Raw genomic sequence first — 18,337 nt, forward strand, 5'->3', positions numbered from 1 at the left:
AATTTTCTTAGTTATTCTATCTTGATTTTTTAAATTTTCAGTCTCAGTTATCTGTAAGTCTAAAAGAATACATACATATCTCTTTATAGTTTAAGTTTACACAAAAATTATTCACATCATTACTTCTGTAATGTGCCTGCCAGTGTAATCCCAGTTTCTCTGGAACAGTACCACTCTTACACCTATTGTCCCTTGAGATTATTAATAGTCCCCTCACCTCTCAAAAGTGTCCTGGTTAAGATGTTAAATGATATGATCATCCTACTTATTTGCAATGAAGCTACCTACTTATGCTACTGCCTCTTTGGCAAACATCCTCTACCTTTTACTTAATGTTCCTTAGATTAAATTATATTTGGGGGTAATAGTCTTGCAATATTTTGGCAATTTTATGACTGATTTTTTTTTATTTTAATTATTTTGCATACTAATCTTTGGCTTTCTCTTGTTTTAAAACATGTATAACATAAAATATGCCAGTTTAGCCATTTGTAGGTGTACAGATCAGTGGCATTAATTATATTCATAATGTTGTACAACTTTCACCACTATTTGCAAAACTTTATCATCACCTCCAAAAATGTACCCATTAACTCTCCACTGTCCCTTTTCATTAGGCCCTGGTACCTCTAATCTACTTTCTGTCCTTACAAATTTGCCTATTCTACATATATCATACAAGTAGAACAATATAATTTATATAATTTTATGTTTGGTTTATTTTACTTAGCATAATGTTTTCAGGGTTTATTCATATCAGTATGTACAGAACTTCATCCATTTTTGTAGGAATAACATTGTGTTGTATATATAAATCACATTTTATCTATTCATCTGTTGATGGAAACTTACGCATTTTATGTTTTTAAGAAGCTATCTTTTTAATCTTATTTTATCTAATTTTTCTAGTTTGTATTCAATTTTTGCATTTCTCTTAGCTCATAACTATTTTATGGTTGTGTTTCTCTGGCTTTTAACTTTTTTAAGTTGGGTCCCTATTCTCCCTGGACTTTTATTCTTTACATTTTAACCTTTGAAATTGTTTTTCTCTTTATAGCATTTTGGCTTAGTTTGGCACTTTGATTCTTTACACACTTAAATTCTTTGTGCTATTTATTTATTTATTTTTGCATGGTCTTGTCCTGCTTTATAGTAGTAAACTTTTGAATTTACCTACAATTTTGGACCTTTAGATTGCTTTAATTTGCATTGCATTGTGTTCAGAACATTTTGTCATTTTATACTCAGTTTATAAATAGTAAGCAGGAATTACTGTCAGGTTGGCAGCTGTGAGATTAGCTCACACCCTAAACAGGAGGTGGACTATTTTTTTCTCTCCATTTGTCCCTGACGCAACTTTTAAGTTCTCACAGATTCCCATTACTTAGAAACTAGAATGTTTCAATAACTTCAAGAATAGCTCTTTTAGTACTTCTTTTAACCTGCTGTTGGTCCTGCTTTCACACATAGTATGTCAACTATTCCCTCTTTAATAAATACAGGAGTAGTTTAAAAGCTATTGTTTTTATCCTCTATGATCACTAAGACCTGGGGAAGCTTTATAGAGATACCCCCTCAGCTGTGACGATAACCTAGAATGCACATTTCCTTCTTTCTGCAAGCATCTACAAGTTCCAGCTTTGATTGCTATAACTGGGTATAGCAAAGTAGAAAAATAATTGTGCTTTTCCACAAATTTAAATGCATCTGTTTAAAGTAAGCCCTATTACTTATGTAAGTTAAATAAAGAACAGAAGAAGGCACCATGTGTAATGGAAATGCTGGAAGATAAAAGGTAAATCCATAACTAAACTACTTAGAATTCTTAATTTTCCTGATTAGGGAAAAAAAATACAAAGTTTTAACTTAGTATTCTCTAAAAGTCCAAGTACTACAATTTCATAATTCTATACCTCTACCTGGTTACCTAAGCAACAGATTATCACCTATAAGTTTGGGATTTTTTAGTAACAACTTCTGCAGTCTAGTTATATATTAGAAATCCTGAGGAACGTTTTAGAAATGCAGATAGACTGGATCTCACCCTGCATTTGCTGGATCAGAATAGCCAGGAAGCTTAAGGATATGTTTTTCAAATCTCCTCAATTCTGAAACTCATAGCCTGCTACTGTCAGCATACCCATGTTTAGATGCTTGGTAATCAGATGTTGTTGACCTAAATCTAATTGACTTCTTGAAATTGTGAAGTTCTTTTTTGGCAAGTATCTTAGCTTTCCATTTTGCATTTGCCAGGTGGTAGTATGAAACTTATTCCATTACACTCACGTGCCAGCTAGTAATACTGAGAAGGCTAGCCTCAAACCAGACACCACATTTATCTTCCATATCATCCTGCACTGTTCCGCCTACAAAAATAATTTTTAAATTTTTTTGACAAAAAATTGAATAAGTGGGGCTGGGGATATAGCTCAGTTGATAGACTGCTTGCCTCACATGCACATGGCTCTGAGTTGAATCCCCAGCACCACAGAAAAATTAAAAAAAAAAAATTGAATAAATAAAAGCAGTACTAAATCCTTTGGTTAAATATGTGTCATTTGTCTGTATTTATAATACAGACTGACAAGGTCCTGCAGTAGTCACCAAATTAGATGCACTGACAGACTTATTTTTCACTAACACTATTACATGTGGTTTACAAGAATCACTGATTTTAATTAGTAGGTTAACCGTCAGAAATGAAGGAAAAAAATGAATTTTGAAGGAAACTCAGAACAGAAAAAAATTTGGTCTCAATAACTTTTTTTGTGTGTGGCAAGAATTCATAGAGTGGGTCTGCCTTTAGGTATGACTAATTCACTTACTGGGTATTTCTCCACATTCTACTTTCTCTTTAACCTGCTTGAGTTTGACTTCAGCTTCTTCATTAGAACTTCTGCCAAGATCATCTAAGATGTTATGTATTTCAACCCAGTGGATACTCTGCTTTCCTCCTGTTACAGGCCTTCTCAGCAAATTTAACACACTTAATCCTAACCTTCTTTTATTTTGACTTTCTGACTCCCCATTTTCCTGGTTTTCCTCTTCTAAACATGGGTCTCCTTTTCTAACTTTTTTTCCATGTGACTTCTGAATTTGAGGGTTTCTTAGGACTTGGTTACCATAGCAACTATTACCTTCATTCCAGACACCCTTCTGAAATATATGGTATTTTGCTTCCCACCTAACAAGTCTTCAGTTGGACATTTCCTCAGCTTCCCAAGCAAATTATCCACAGCTGAACTTTAGCTCCCCCAGTCCTAATTCAGCTCTTCTTTATGCCTCATTGCTGTATACCCAGGTGTTCAAGAGCAATTTTTTATTCTTCCCATTTTTTTACCCTTTCATTAACAGTATATGCCAGGGGCTGGAGTTGTGGCTCAGTGGTAGCGCACTTGCCTGGCATGTGTGAGGCCCTGGGTTCGATCCTTAGCACCAAATATAAATAGATAAATAAATAATTGATCCATTTATAACTAAAAAATATTTTAAAAAAACAGTTCTGTGATTTGGGGCATCTGTTGATGTCACCAAGTTTGTAATTTTAATTATTTTAATTAGCTCAGCCCATCCCAAGGAATAATATTCAGTAAATTGCTTGATATTCTAGTTAAAGTCTTTATAATAAAATGTTCACATACCCCCAAATCATCATACAATTGTATACAACATGCTTTCAGAAACACTTCAGTAACCTCCAGAATATATATATATATATATATATTGAATTTGTTTGTATTTCTCCCTGTTTGCCACCATCACTGTAGTTATCATTCACATGGACCCCGGTAAGACTCCTAACCAGACTCTTACTTGCCCTCTTTTTCCATGCAATTAGAAGAATGGCCTTAAAATATAAGTTAATGTCAATTCCCAACTTAAAACTTCTCCAAAGTTTTAATATCATAGACATAAAATTGGGGCTGGGGCTGGGGCTCGGGCTCGGGCTTGGGCTCGGGCTCGGGCTCAGGCTCAGGCTCAGCAGTAGAGCACTCACCTAGTATATGCAAGGTGCTGGGTTCCATCCTCAGCACCACATAAAAATAAGTAAAATAAAGGTATTGTGTCCAACTACAACTAATAGATAGATAAACAGATTGATAGATAGATAGATAAACATAAAATTTAGTTTCATAATTAACACTGTGCTTAATCTAGTCCCTCTTTGATTTTATGCTACTCCCCCCTTCCCTGTTCACTTTGATTAAGCCAAAGAGGTCATCTACAAATAAAGGAACACCACTCTTGCTCAGTCTCAGGATGTTTATATAAGATTTCCTAATTCCATTTTTTACTAGTTTCTTCTGTTTTACATATTGATTAAATGTTACTTTCTTTGAAGTTACTTTGGTTACCATGGTCAAAAATGCACAGGAACTAGGCAGAGGGAGCAGCATGTGTAAAAACTCAGGATTAAATTCTACAAGCAATGTAATCAACATGGTCAAAGATGAGCTACAAGAGGTAAACAGGGCCAGGTCATGTGTAGATAGTTTTTTAATTCTTATGAGAAATTTACACTGTATCCTAAAAATATTAGAATGTAGGTGCAATCAGATTGCACTTTAAAAGTATCCTTGACAGATTTGCAGAAAATAAATTGGAAGTATGAAGCCTTGTAAAACTCAGATAAATGAAAACGAGAGCATAACTTAAGGTCGTAAGAATAAAGTAGATTTGAAGGAAAATTGTAGAGAATCAGTTGAACTTGTCATTATAAAATGATTGCATTTTATTTGAAGAGTACAGAGTGGTAATCTATTTGGATTCTAAAATCCAAAAGTCTTAAACTTTTTTAACTGAGAGCAAGGGAGCAGAACTAAACACAAAGCTATGATGATCTTCATTTAGCTCACTTAATAGATACTCTGTTCTAAAGCCATATTGTCCTTGATCACAGGATGGTATCAATTAATTAGGATAGGTACCATGTTGAGATTCCAAAATCATAAAATTCTAAAACGTATTGGCATTTGCCAGTAAATGGATAGAACTGGAGAATATCATGCTAAGTGAAATAAAGCTGTCCCAAAAAAACAAAGACAGAATGTTCTCTTTGATATGTGGATGTTAACTAACCGCAACAAGGAAGGGTGGGGAGGGGAAGAATAGAAGTCCATTGGATTAGACAAAGGGGAAGGAAGGACAGTAGAATTAATCAGACATAATTTTCCTAGCGTTGTATTTGAATACACGGCCAGGGTAACTCCACATCATGTACAACCACAAGAAAAGGATCCTAATTAGAATAAGTTATGCTCCTTGTATGTATAATATGCCAGAATACATTCTGTTGTCATGTGTATCTAAAAAGAACAAATTTTTAAAAAATTTAAAAATAAAACATTTGGATCATCTTTATGCCTCATGGACTTATTTCTTAGTCACATCTGTAGCCTTACTATTATTATTATTTCAGGTGAAGAAGGGGAAGGAATAAATACAACTCACTACTAAAGTTATGTATAGGTATTAGTTGAAACCATAGTAGCCATTAGGATACATTTACCTTTACGCTATTACTTATTTTATCATTTGAAACTTTTTGTATCTCCCCATTTGATTGAGAAATCCTAAAAGACAAGTATTTTATAATATACAACTTGCCCAGCACTAGTGTAATGACTACCTCATAGTAGCTAAGTAATAAGTGTTTATGGAATGGCCTTGTGTGTGGCGTATGCCTGTAATCCCAGCACGTTAGGAGACTGAGGCAGGAGGATCATGATTTCAAAGCTAGCCTCAATAATTCGGTGAGACACATAGCAACTCAGCAGTACCCCCCAAAAAAATTGTTTATGGAATGAATTAGTAATTAAATGATTTTTTTTCTTTAAATGTAGCCATAAATGTTGTTGCTAGAAAAAAGACTCCGAAATCATCTAGTCAGAACTTTTTTTTACGGGTATGATCATATTGAGTTTATTTTTGTGAGTGGTATGAGAGGTACATGTCCAGCTTTCTTCTTTTGTTGCAGATATCCAGTTAGTACCATTTGTTGAGAAGACTATTTTTTCCCCCATTGAACTATGTTGGGATCCTTGTCAAAAATCATGTGACCTGGGGCTGGGGGTGTAGCTCAGTGATAGAGCGCTTGCCTAGCATGCTCCAGGTATGGGTTCAATCTCTAGCACCACCAAAAAAAAAAGCAGCTGACCTATGAGTGTGTTTCTGGACTCTTCAGTTCTATCCCAATTAGTGTAAGTTTTCAAATTAGGAAGTCAGGAGTTTGGGGTAGTTTTTTTTTCCCCCTAAATTAAAAAAAAAAAAAAGAGAGAGAGAGAGAGAGAAATTGAAACTTCTAAGAGTCTGAAATTAAGTGAGAAAATTAGTAGTCTCACTAGACTTGAATTAATCTGATTCATAGTATCGTTCCTTTTTAATATCTTTTAGTATAAACAGTTGCAAACAGAGTATCATAGAAAATATCACAACAAATCCTATGTATCCACTACTCAGTATGACTTTTCTTAACTACAAAAAATATAATTTGAAGACACTGTCTACTTTCATGATCATGTTCTTTTACCTCCCCAATGGTGAACCTTATTCTTAATCTTTCCATGCATGTTTTCGTATAAATTACACATGTGTTTGCATCCACAGATAATACTTAAATTGTTTTACATGTTTTGAAACTTTATTTGAATAATATATGTAGGATTATATAATTTGCTCCTTTGCTCAACATTATGATTTTGAGATTATTTATTACAAATTTTATATAGTATTTGATTGTGTTGTTTGTATACCATAATTCTTTGGCAGGGGATGGGTGTAGGTTGTTTCCAATTTCCAAACTTAGCAAAAAATCCTGCAAATCACAGTCTTATGTGTATCACCTTGTGCATGTATGTTTCTTTCTCTAGAAAATATACTTAGAATTGGAATTCCTGATTATGTACACATTCTAACATTTTTGGTCAAGCTAATTTCCAAATTGATAGTACCAACATACATTCAAAGTGAAATATGTGAGAGTTCTAACTCTGTGTACTGGATAAATTTTTGATATTATGAGATCTTTCTTTTTTGCCCTTCTTATAGATAACTAATATATCAATGTGGTTTAATTTTCATTGCCCTGATTAATAATGAGGTTAGCATTTTTCTTCTTAACACTTATTAACATTATTATTGGTTTTATGATTTTTGTTTTGTTTTGGTACCCAGGATTGAACTCAAGGACACTTGACCACTGAGCCAACCCTATTTTTTATTTTATTTAGGGACAGAGTCTCACTGAGTTGCCCTAGTGCCTCACCATTGCTGAGACTGGCTTTGAACTGATGATTCTTCTGTCTCAGACTCCTGGGCTGCTGGGATTACAGGCATGTGCCACCACCCAGCTGGTTTTATGTTCTTGAATTACTTATTCGTGCCTTTGACCATTTTTTTCTGTTTTTTTTTGTCTTTTTCTTACTGATTCATAACTGTTCTTTATATGTTCTTTGTCTTTTCTGTGAGCTGTAGATATCTTTTCTATATCTATTCTGTATTTTCACTTTATATTTTTTTGTTAAATTTTAAGGTTTAAATTTTATGTTTTGTGCTATGTTCCGTTCAACTCAGCGCATATTTATTGAACACCTAATGTGCACCATTCTGGACCTTGAGGATATAGCAGTGAACAAAATAAACAAAAACTGCCTTCATGGAGCCTACAAGGGGATGAGGGTACAAGGAGATAGTAAAGAAATATATGAGTGAAATACAAAGTTTATCAGAGGTAATAGGTACAGTGAAAAATAAGACAGTGGGGGGACAGGGAGGGTTGATTTTTTATTAGAACAGGGAAGGCCTAGTTGAGAAAGTGGCTTTTGAGCAATAGCTAAAAGAGGTGTTTGGCCAAAGGGCAAAGCAAATCCTTAGAAACTGAGGTGGAACAAGCCTGGTGTGTGCAGGAAACATCAAGGAGCCTTTGTGGCCCATTTGGAGTCAAGTGGATACAACTGATATATAATACGGGTTGAACATCCCTATCCTAGAAATTTGTAATACTTAAAAATCTTTTGGAGCATTTAAGATTTTAAGATTAGGGATGTTTAGCTGGTAAAATCTGAAAATATTTCAAAATCTGAAAAACTATTAAATCCAAAACACTTTGGATCACAAGCATTTTGGATAAGGGATACTCAACTTACAGTAGCCAAGGTCAGCAAAGTACACCATTGTAAGGATTCTTGTGTATCTTCTTAGTAAGGTGGGAAGCATTGGAAAGGTTTTAAGTAGAAAACCTCATTTTATACTCATTTGAGCTCCTTTTTGAAAATAGCCTGGGAGGCATGGGCAAAAGCAGAGAGTTAACTTTTCAGTAATCCAAAGAAGAGATGATGATAGTACCAGGATAGTGCCAGTACAAGTTAGAAGAAATGGTCAGATTTAGACCTTGAACATAGAATTGACAGGATTTAGCAGATCACTTAGTTATGGGAAGAGAGAAGGCAAAGGCAAACTAAGACTTTAAAGCATGAGCAGCTAGAAGGACGGATTTTGAGTTGAACACAATACCTTTATCTTATTTATTTGTATGTGGTGCTGAGGATTAAACCTAGCGTCTCACATGTGCAAGGCAAGTGCTCTACCACTGAGCCACAACTCCAGCCAGATATTTGTCATTTGACTGCCTAGACAACAGGGTTTTTTTGGTGGGGAGGGGATATATAAGGATTTCTAAGTTCAATTTTCAATATTTTTTTATATACCTGTTAGATATCCAAGTAAAAATGTTGAATAGTCAGTTGGATATACAAGTTCAGCTTGTTCCAGGGATAAGCTTAGACTACAGCTATAAATTTGGGAGTCCTCAGGCTATAAATAGCATTTAAAGTCATGACTGGATGAGATCATCAAAGGAATTAGTGTAAAGAGAAGTCATCCAGGAACTGAGCCTTAAGCATGCCAATTTTAAGGCAAGGAGTTGAGTTGGAACCAGCTAAGGAGACTGAGAAGGACCAGTGAAGTAAAAGGGAAGGTGTCTTGGAAGCCAAGTAAAGGAGTGTTTTAGAAAGAGGAAGTGGTCAATGGTGTCTTCATGCTGACAGGCCAAGTAATATGAATATGATGTGAGTACTGAAGATTGACTTTTACAGTCTTCAATGTGGCCATTCAGTGACCTTGACAAGAGCAGTCAGAGTAAGAAGGGCAAATGGAGAAGAATTGGAGGCATTGAATATAGGGAACAAGTGCTTTTCTTTATTTAACAATTGCTCTTAAACAGGAATGTAAATTTAAGAGGACAGCTATTGAGCCCAACTCTGTTGCTTTTAGCTGTTTTGGCCATGGTTCTTGGTAAGAATGGGTCTGTAAAGTAATGAAACCCAGCTCCATGACCCAAAATTTGGTAGAAGATGCAGGATAATAGGGGAGGTCATTTTGTAGCTATCCTTCCTCTTTCATAATAACTCATAGGGATTACAGAATAGAAAAGCCTATGTCTGAAATTGAAAAGGCAACTAAATCTATTGCTATGCTAGTTTCAGGACAGGTTTTTCATAATCTTCTGATTAATGATTTAATGTTTCTTTGGGTGATATTAGGGTATTATTGATATATTTTGCCTCACTACTCCAAAGATTAGCCATAGATACTATAGAAATCCTAAAAAAATAAATAAATAAATGAAAAATAAGCCATCTGGCATTTGTACTTCAGATAATTACTCAAAAAATTAATGGTATGATTGGAAGTAGAGGTTAAAGATTATAAATTGACTACTGTAACAGCCATTATTGAAATTTTGAATCTAATCCATATCATTAAGGCATTCCAAAAAAATATAAAAGGAAATACTTAATGAAAATGATTATTTTCCATTTAATCTGCTTTGGTGACTTTTCTGTTTTATTCTTATGTTTAATTTTAGATTACAAATTATTGTAATACAAACTATTTATAGCTTACTTCTTGACAGTGTTCATAAAGTATCATGGATGTACTTGTGCAGTAAATATGTACCAGCTGTTGGAGGGCCTTACCAAAGACTGGTGCCTCCTCTGGCACAAATCACTATACACTTCTCATCTTTGGCAGAGAGCTGAAGTCAGAAATCTTGGCTAGAATTCTTTGGCTTAAACAAAACAAACTGGAGACATGTTGAATAATAGAATACTTTTTTAATTTGATAATTTAGGTTTTGCCTTATCCAAATTTTAATGACTTAACGATATTTATTTGCTCACTGAGATCAGCTAAAGCTCTTGGTTTAATTAGGTACTCCCAGCAAGACACACTGAATGCTTTTTTAGCTTTCTTCTATTTCTAGCATATTCATTAATTTGTCTTTTACTGTTTTTGTTTCTGTTTTTTGCAGTATTGGGAATTGAACCCAGGGTGCTCTACCACTGAGCTATATCCCTAGCCCTTTCTATTTTTTATTTTGAGAAAGCACCTAGCTAAGTTGACCTTGAACTTGATATCCTCCTGCCTCTGTCTCCTTAGTCAAAGTCACTGAGATTAGAGGTGTGCACCATGATTCCCAGCTTTCCATTAATTTTACCATAATTTTTTCAGTGCCAGGGAACTAACTTGGGGCTTCATGCATGCTAAACAAATGCTCTACCACTGAGCTATATTTCCAGCCCAGGTTAGTGTTTTCGTCTTCCTTTTTCTTTGATATATTTCCCTCTATTTAAGAGTTATTTCAGTACTTAAAAAATTCAGCAAACTTTTTTTCTTCTCATTTCTATTACACATGTAAAAGTTCATAAAAATTTTCTTTACTCTTTAATTGTATATGACTTTCCCCTAATACTTCAGAACATTCTCCAGAATTTCTTAGTTCTGTATCTGAAGTACTTATCCATTTAAAATAACAGTATAACTATTGTCTGTCTTATTTTGTTGACATTTTTAAATGAAAAAGATCTTTTTATTGATGAGCTTAAGAAAGAATGTTTAAGATCTGTGAAACATGTTATTTCTTATGTATAGACCAGTAAAACACAGTATTTCATAAGTATGGACCTAACATTGTGATACTTGCATGAAAAAAGAAACAAGGATTCTCTTTTAAAAGAAAGGGTCTCTTCCCTCTAATTTGAAATATTTTGATCATACGAATAAAACTTTTTCTAGGATCGTCTGCCTATTAAACAAGAAAACGAAAAATCCCTTTCAGAAAACATGGATGCATTTGAAAAAGTGAGAACAAAATTAGAAACACAACCACAAGAAGAATATGAAATCATCAATGCAGAGGTAGGATATTTCATACTTTTTAAGAAAACTCTGATATAACCAGTTAAGTTGCAAATGAGATATCTTGTGATATAGACATAACCTTATGTCAAAATTATACCACTTTTGGACTTCAAAATATGCTGAAAATTTAAAGAACAAAAAGTAAGTAAGTAGAGTGTGATCCTTAAAATGAATGTAAATATCAAAACTAAGATAAATTTTGAAATGTAATATATTCTGCTTTTTGGGGAACAACCAATTCTGATTTAAAACTTTTAAAAGATTCAAAAGAAAGTTCAAATGATACTAATTCCTATTTATTATTCGGAAAGTATTTGCTTGCTCTGTTTTTTTTTTTTTTTTTAACAAAAGGAAATTCACTTTAATATAGTACTATGAAAAAGCTAACCACTTTATGGTTAGCAATCACAAATATGCAAATGAAATAGACTGAACAAGAGGTTGAAATTTTTTCAGTTTGATTGAAAACAGTCACAGATTATAAATGAAAATGACATATGTTGTAGAATAGCTGTAGAAATTTCTGATTCAGATTATGCCATTAACTAGCAGACAATGTGAAGCCATCTGAAATCATATCAATAAATTGCACTTACTATGTAGGAATAGTGTTCATGTTAGTAGTATTTATTATCTCAGTCTCTATCACCCCCACAGAGGACAAGATATTCTATAAAATCAAGTCAAGACTGCACAATTGGTGATATTTTAAAGGGAAGAACTGCATATTTTAAAGGGAAGAACCTCAGAAAGTTATCAGCTGGGTTTTCAAGCTAATCCAAGATAGTTTTCTCATCTGCATCATTTTGGATTATTTTGAAGAAGCCATTTGATTTTCATTAATTAGATCCTACCATGCAGATACCAGATGTTTCAAAAGCTAAAATATTTATACAATCATGAGAACCAACAGATTTTGTTATATGCCTTGCATTTCCTCTTATGTTTAAGTATTAGAAACCCCTTCAGTGATTCTGAACATACATGAAAATCATATCTTACCAAGTATATTGTAAAAAGTGGTCCATTTTCAATTTCATATCTGTTCACTCATGTACTTCAACAGATCTGCTTTTTTTAACTTCATCTTGAATAAAAAGAGCATTAAAAGGTTAATTAAATTGTTATTAAGTAAAACATTTGTTTCTTTTCATTGTCAGGTGAAACATGGTGGTTTTGTTTATTACCAGGAAGGTTGCTGCTTGGTTCGTTCCAAAGATGAAGAAGGTACAGCACATATTTTTTCCCATTAATGTGTTCTGATTTTTCAGATTTTATATTTTTATAGTAAGTTTAATTTCTCAAAGGTATAAAAAATAATTTTTTGAATTTTTTTTAAATAACTAGTTTTTAATTTTGGGTTTTCTTAGGATATTGTTAACAGCTATACTCAAAAGCTTTGGCAGAATGAATGGGGATGGGTTCCAGCATTTTTTGACTATGTACTATGGACAGATTCTATACTAAATTTGCATTGTCTAACTCTCCAAATTCTATATGGTCTCTAATTACTAGGTTGATACATAGAATAATTGTCAGTAGCACAACGTATTATAAAATAACCAATGCTAGTTTATGTATCAGTCAGACTGTCATCATTGTTGAAGGAAACTAGAATATGGCCTCTTAAACAAGGGAAATGGTTAAAAAAAATAGGGCTGGAGTTGTATCTCAGTGGTAGAGCGCTTGCCTAGCATGTGTGAGGCACTGGTTTGAGTCTCAGGACTGCATATAAATAAATAAAATAAAGGTTTATCAACAACTAAAAATTTTTTTTTTAATTTTCAAAAAGGAAATGTTAATTTAAAAAGTTAAAATACAGTTTAAAATTCTGTTAAAGTACATCTTGTAGTTATTTCTTTCATACTTTTCTTTATGCAGCAGACAATGATAATTATGAAGTTTTATTCAATTTGGAGGAACTTAAATTAGACCAGCCCTTCATTGATTGTATCAGAGTTGCTCCGGATGAGAAATATGTAGCTGCCAAGATAAGGACAGAGGATTCTGAAGCATCCACCTGTGTGGTTGTGAAGCTTAGTGATCAGCCAGTAATGGAAGCTTCTTTCCCAAATGTGTCCAGTTTTGGTAAGCCACCAACCAAATGGTCTGGGTTGAAAAGGCAAAAGTGAGAGAACTGACTATGCTTTTTAACCGTGTGTGTGTGTGTGTGTGTGTGTGTGTGTGTCCCTGTGTCCATAGGAAATCCATGAGCTAGATGAATGCTCTACTGCTGAGCCACAGCCACAGCCCCTATGCTCATATTTTTAAGAGTTATAGTCAAAGTCCTAGTTGTATAGTATATTTTGATATACTAATAATTCTTCTTTACATTTTAACATTTTATTCAACTTTAAGTGTGGATTTTTTTTTTTTTTTTTTTTTTTATTTTATGTTGTCTCATAAAGCAATAGTATTGCAGCAGATGGCCAGAGTCACCACTAAGGAGCTTTGGAACATGTTGACCTAACTGATTTATAAGTGGAAGCTGTGACATTTTTAATAATAAAATCATCTTTTAGTTTAGTGGTAGATATATTGATACTTTGTCCTCCCTTTTCATTGCCTTCATTTTCCCCGTTGTTTTACTAAATGACTTTGCAGTGAATTGAAATTATACCCTATGACATGGATTCTAAAACATATATTTTGTGTATTTTAACCTCTGAAATCAGGATGCATACTATATGATGACTTATAATCACTATCAGCCAGGTGGCAATCATGATGTAATTGTGTGCAGACTTCCATTGACAGGTTCTGAAGAACCATCATTCAAATGTGTTTAATAGTTGGAGATGTTCTAAGGCTTGAAACAACACAGAAGAGATTGAGGCATGTCATAAAGTGATCCAATATTTCTTCAGACTTAAAATTATAAATTTAAACATAATTCATCTCTGAAAGCAAATGTGATTTTATCAGTCTCTTTCCTAAATGTTGAACATTAAATCTTATTTAGAAACTTAAATAGCATGAGACTAAACTACTTGAAAACTTAAAATCAATAGAGTAGTGTTTTATTTCCTGGAAAACACTCGGGCTCATATATAACACAGGCTGGTATAGTCAAGCCTATGTTCTATTTTGATTTCTAGGGATATATACTTGCACATCTTTTCTCTTTGGCACTCAAAACTAGAATGGACCATGCTTTTTGTATTTTCTTTTTTCCTGTATGTAGGTAACTACATCTTATTCTTTTAATTATTTTCTTTCAGAATGGGTGAAGGACGAAGAAGATGAAGATGTTTTATTCTACACCTTCCAGAGGAATCTTCGCTGTCATGATGTATATCGAGCCACTTTTGGTGATAACAAACGTAATGAACGTTTTTACACAGAAAAAGACCCAAGGTACTAAAATGCAGTTAAGTCCTTTTCTCCAGAATGGTTTTTAGTTACAGAAGTACTGGTGTTGGTTGACTTGAAATGTTAATTTTTGCATAATAAGGCTATGGTGATCATTCTTTTATTAATTGTTTATGTTCAAAATCAGAGACTGGTTATCTTCAAACACAAATACATGGTAGACCTCATACATCATTTAACAGTGTAGGTTGGACAATTTCTGAATAAATTTTTTAGAGGAAAAAAATGTAAAAACTGTAATTTAACTTCAACAAATCTATGATGGTAAAATTGATTCCCAAAAGTTACATTATAACATTAGTAGAGCCATAGAACTAATCTATAGATAGTGTGCCAAACTGACTTTATCATTTCATTTTATCTGCCCCTGCTAGCCCAGATTTGGCTGCCTGTTTTGTTTGTTTGTTTGTTTAAGAGTATATTATTTTTTATATATACATTTTATTATTTTTTTTTTTAAATTTATTTTTGTGTGGTGCTGAGGATTGAACCCAGGGCCTTGCATGTGCAAGGCAAGCACTCTACTGCTGAGCTATAACCCCAGCCCCTGGCTGCCTGTTTTTTAAAAAGTTGTTATTGCACATATGACTAGAAAAAAACCTCTGCCAGATGGGTTCTTTATCATATTTGTTTCTAGTACTTCGGTAGATTTGTTCAAAAATACTTTATTTTATTTTATTTTGGTGGTAGAGTGTCTCTAAAAATCATGTTCAGGCAGAATGCCTGTTAATATATTCCTAAAGATTGGTGCATTTTGAATGTTAACTCTTCTATTTTCAAATATTTCCAGAGCCATGTAATTTACATATTCTAAGGAGAGAACCATTTAGATTCTAAAGGGAAGGATCTAGACAGAATTAAAGGACCTAATTTTTTAATATTTATTTTATATTTTTTTATATTTATTTTTTAGAAGTAGTTGGACTCAATATCTTTATTTTGTTTATTTTTTTTTTTTTTTTAATGTGGTGCTGAGGATTGAACCCAGAGCCTCACTCACATGTGCTGGACAGTGCTCTACCGCTGAACCACAATCCCAGCCCTGAGGACCTGATATTTTAAGTCACTGAAAAATAACCATTTTTCCCCAGGCCTCAAACATTGTTTTTTCTAGTGTGAATGCTATTCATGGTACAAGGAACCAGGAACAGGGCTAAATTAGAAAAGCACAGGAAGTGGCCAGGTCTCTGAAGCCTCTGGGTATCCAAATGCCAAAAATCTCAGTGAAGCAGGCTCAGAGTAACCTTGCATGCCATTCCAAAACTTGACATTTTAGATAGTTCATGAGGAATTTTAAAAATACATCTGTAACGTTCTTAGAAATTAGTATGTTGAAATCCATATAGTTAAAGGTAACCTAGAATTGTGCAGCTGGTAAGCAGCAAAACAGGCACCTGCTAATTGTTCGTTCCTGCTCTTCCTTTGTGGTAGAAAGAAGCTAAATCTTTAGGTAAGAAAGGTAATTAACTTGGAATGTCTAGCAAGGGGGGTTCTAGGCTTACTTCTCTACATGCTGATCATATGATTGAGCTTGGGCAAACTATCTCTTGCTCAATTTCTACATATTGTGATGGTTTACTTGGATGCTTCAAGATTTGAAAATGACATTTATATATTAATTCCAAATGTCTTCCAAGATTTAGTTCTTGATTCCAGGTCTCTTTCATCCTTTTGAGTATACATCTCTTTAAATATTTATGCAATTTTAAAAATCCATGCAAGGGCCACAGTTACGGCACAGTGGTAAAGTGCTTGCCTAGTATACATGAGGCACTAGGTTCAATCTCTGGCACCACATAAAAATCATATATATTTGTTTGTATATATATAAACAAAGGTATAAAAAAGTCTTAAACTTAGTATAAAAAAAAATCCACACAAATCATTTCAAACTCACCACTTATATATCCAAATGCACAATGGGAAATTGGAGTTTGCTATACATGCAAGCATAATGTCTGCCTCTACAATTAATAGGAAGAAAAAAGAAATTTAATTATTGAAATTTGAAATTTTGGAAATCGTTACATAATTTTGTTTTGTTTTGTTGGTATCAGGGATTGAACTCTGGGGCACTCAACCACTGAGCCACATCCCCAGACCTATTTTGTATTTTATTTAGCGACAGGGTCTCACTAAGCAACTCATGCTACTGCCTTGCTTTTGCTGAGGTTGGCTTTGAAGTGATTTATCTGTCCCAGCCTCCCAAACCACTGAGATTACAGGCATGCACCACCGTACCCAGCTGTATATTGAAAATTTTTAAATTTTAAAAGGAAAAAAAAAAAAATCCATCTTTTTAAAAAAAAATTAAAAGAAAATTTATCAAAGTACTAACAAAGGGTCTTTTTTCTATTGTTCTTATCTTTCATCATAACCATTATTATTTTTGAAATAATTTGGGAAAATAAACGTATCAGTAGAAGTAAATGGGGAAAAAGGAGTAGGCTCTAGTCCTTCAGGTTCTTTGTCTCCTTTTTCTAAGAAACATTTTACTACAGAGCCACTTGTATTCTCACTTTCCTATAACTATATGTCTACCAAGTAATTTGTGCTTTGACTTATCATCACAAAACAATCAAATAAAATAGATAAAAATAACAAAGTGTTGGCAATAGAAAGCACAGTATGGTAGGGGACTTGCCCTACAATCCTACACTAAAACATATGAAACTACAACAACTAAGGTAATACAAATTGTCAGACAAATAACAGTCTAGAGTATAACTCTAAAATGGACCTTTGTATGTATGAAAACTTAGACAAGAAAAGAGACATCACAGACTAATGAAAATAGTTACTATTTTGTGATGCTGTGGGAAATATTGACTATTTGGGACAAAATAATTTTCATCATGTTGGTATATATTGTTAAGAGATTTAAAAAGGCTACTTAAAAAAAGAAACTCCCCCAAAAGAAAGAGATGAAAATATAAGTATTTTACTCAACATTGATTGAAATATTTCCAAAGCATAAAATCACTGAATAAATTAGAATGCATAGTACCAGTATCCTTGCCTACCTAAAATATTAAATGCCGTAATTTAAAAAATCTATAGACAACGGGGCTGGGGATGTGGCTCAAGCGGTAGCGCGCTCGCCTTGCATGCGTGCGGCCCGGGTTCGATCCTCAGCACCACATACCAACAAAGATGTTGTGTCCTCCGAGAACTAAAAAATAAATATTAAAAATTCTCTCTCTCTCTCTCTCTCTCTCTCTCTCTCTCTCTCTCCCTCCCTCCCTCCCCCTCTCTCTCCTCTCTCACTCTCTCTTTAAAAAAAAAAAAATCTAGACAACAAAATGGAGGAAAGCATTTTTATCAAAAATGTTACTATCCTTAATTTATGAGGATAAATTTATATACATATTGGTATGTGTTTACATACCAATTTTGTGTGTGTGTGTGTGTTGTTAGGGATTGAACCCACGGCCTTGTGCATGTGAGGCAAGCACTCTACCAACTGAGTTATATCCCCAGCCCTACATACCAATAATTTAAACTACATCTCAAATTTAATGTGGACACAGACATTGCACAAAAGAAATACAGTTGACCAAAACATGAAAATATAACACAATACAGAAGAAATTTTACCAAAATATAAATAGGGCTTATTTCTGGAGTGGGCTTCAGAATTATCATTGTCCTTTACCTTTTTCAATATTTCAGTATAGACTGCTTTATATATATATATATATATATATATATATATATATATATATATATATATATATATATTTAATTGTAGGTGGACACAGTA

At 33.5% G+C, this 18,337-nt stretch overlaps 1 protein-coding gene across 8 annotated transcripts in view; it reads left to right on the plus strand.

The window, feature by feature from the left end:
• PREPL (prolyl endopeptidase like) overlaps positions 1-18,337 on the plus strand; it is a 38,153-nt gene that overhangs the window by 2,012 nt on the left and 17,804 nt on the right. For 5 of the 8 annotated variants that reach the window (XM_081265066.1, XM_081265064.1, XM_081265062.1 and 2 more), the window contains 4 exons: positions 11,077-11,199; positions 12,363-12,429; positions 13,084-13,290; positions 14,424-14,559. In XM_081265066.1, the coding sequence (XP_081121192.1) occupies positions 11,125-11,199; positions 12,363-12,429; positions 13,084-13,290; positions 14,424-14,559 (485 nt within the window). In that variant the 5' untranslated portion in view covers positions 11,077-11,124. Of the gene's footprint in view, positions 1-7,229; positions 7,332-8,657; positions 9,066-11,076; positions 11,200-12,362; positions 12,430-13,083; positions 13,291-14,423; positions 14,560-18,337 lie in introns of those variants that run through there. The other 3 variants (XM_081265065.1, XM_081265069.1, XM_081265063.1) reach the window with 3 other exon arrangements.

This window comes from Spermophilus citellus (assembly GCF_964194105.1).
Source record: "Spermophilus citellus genome assembly, chromosome: 13".
Lineage (NCBI taxonomy): Eukaryota > Metazoa > Chordata > Mammalia > Rodentia > Sciuridae > Spermophilus > Spermophilus citellus.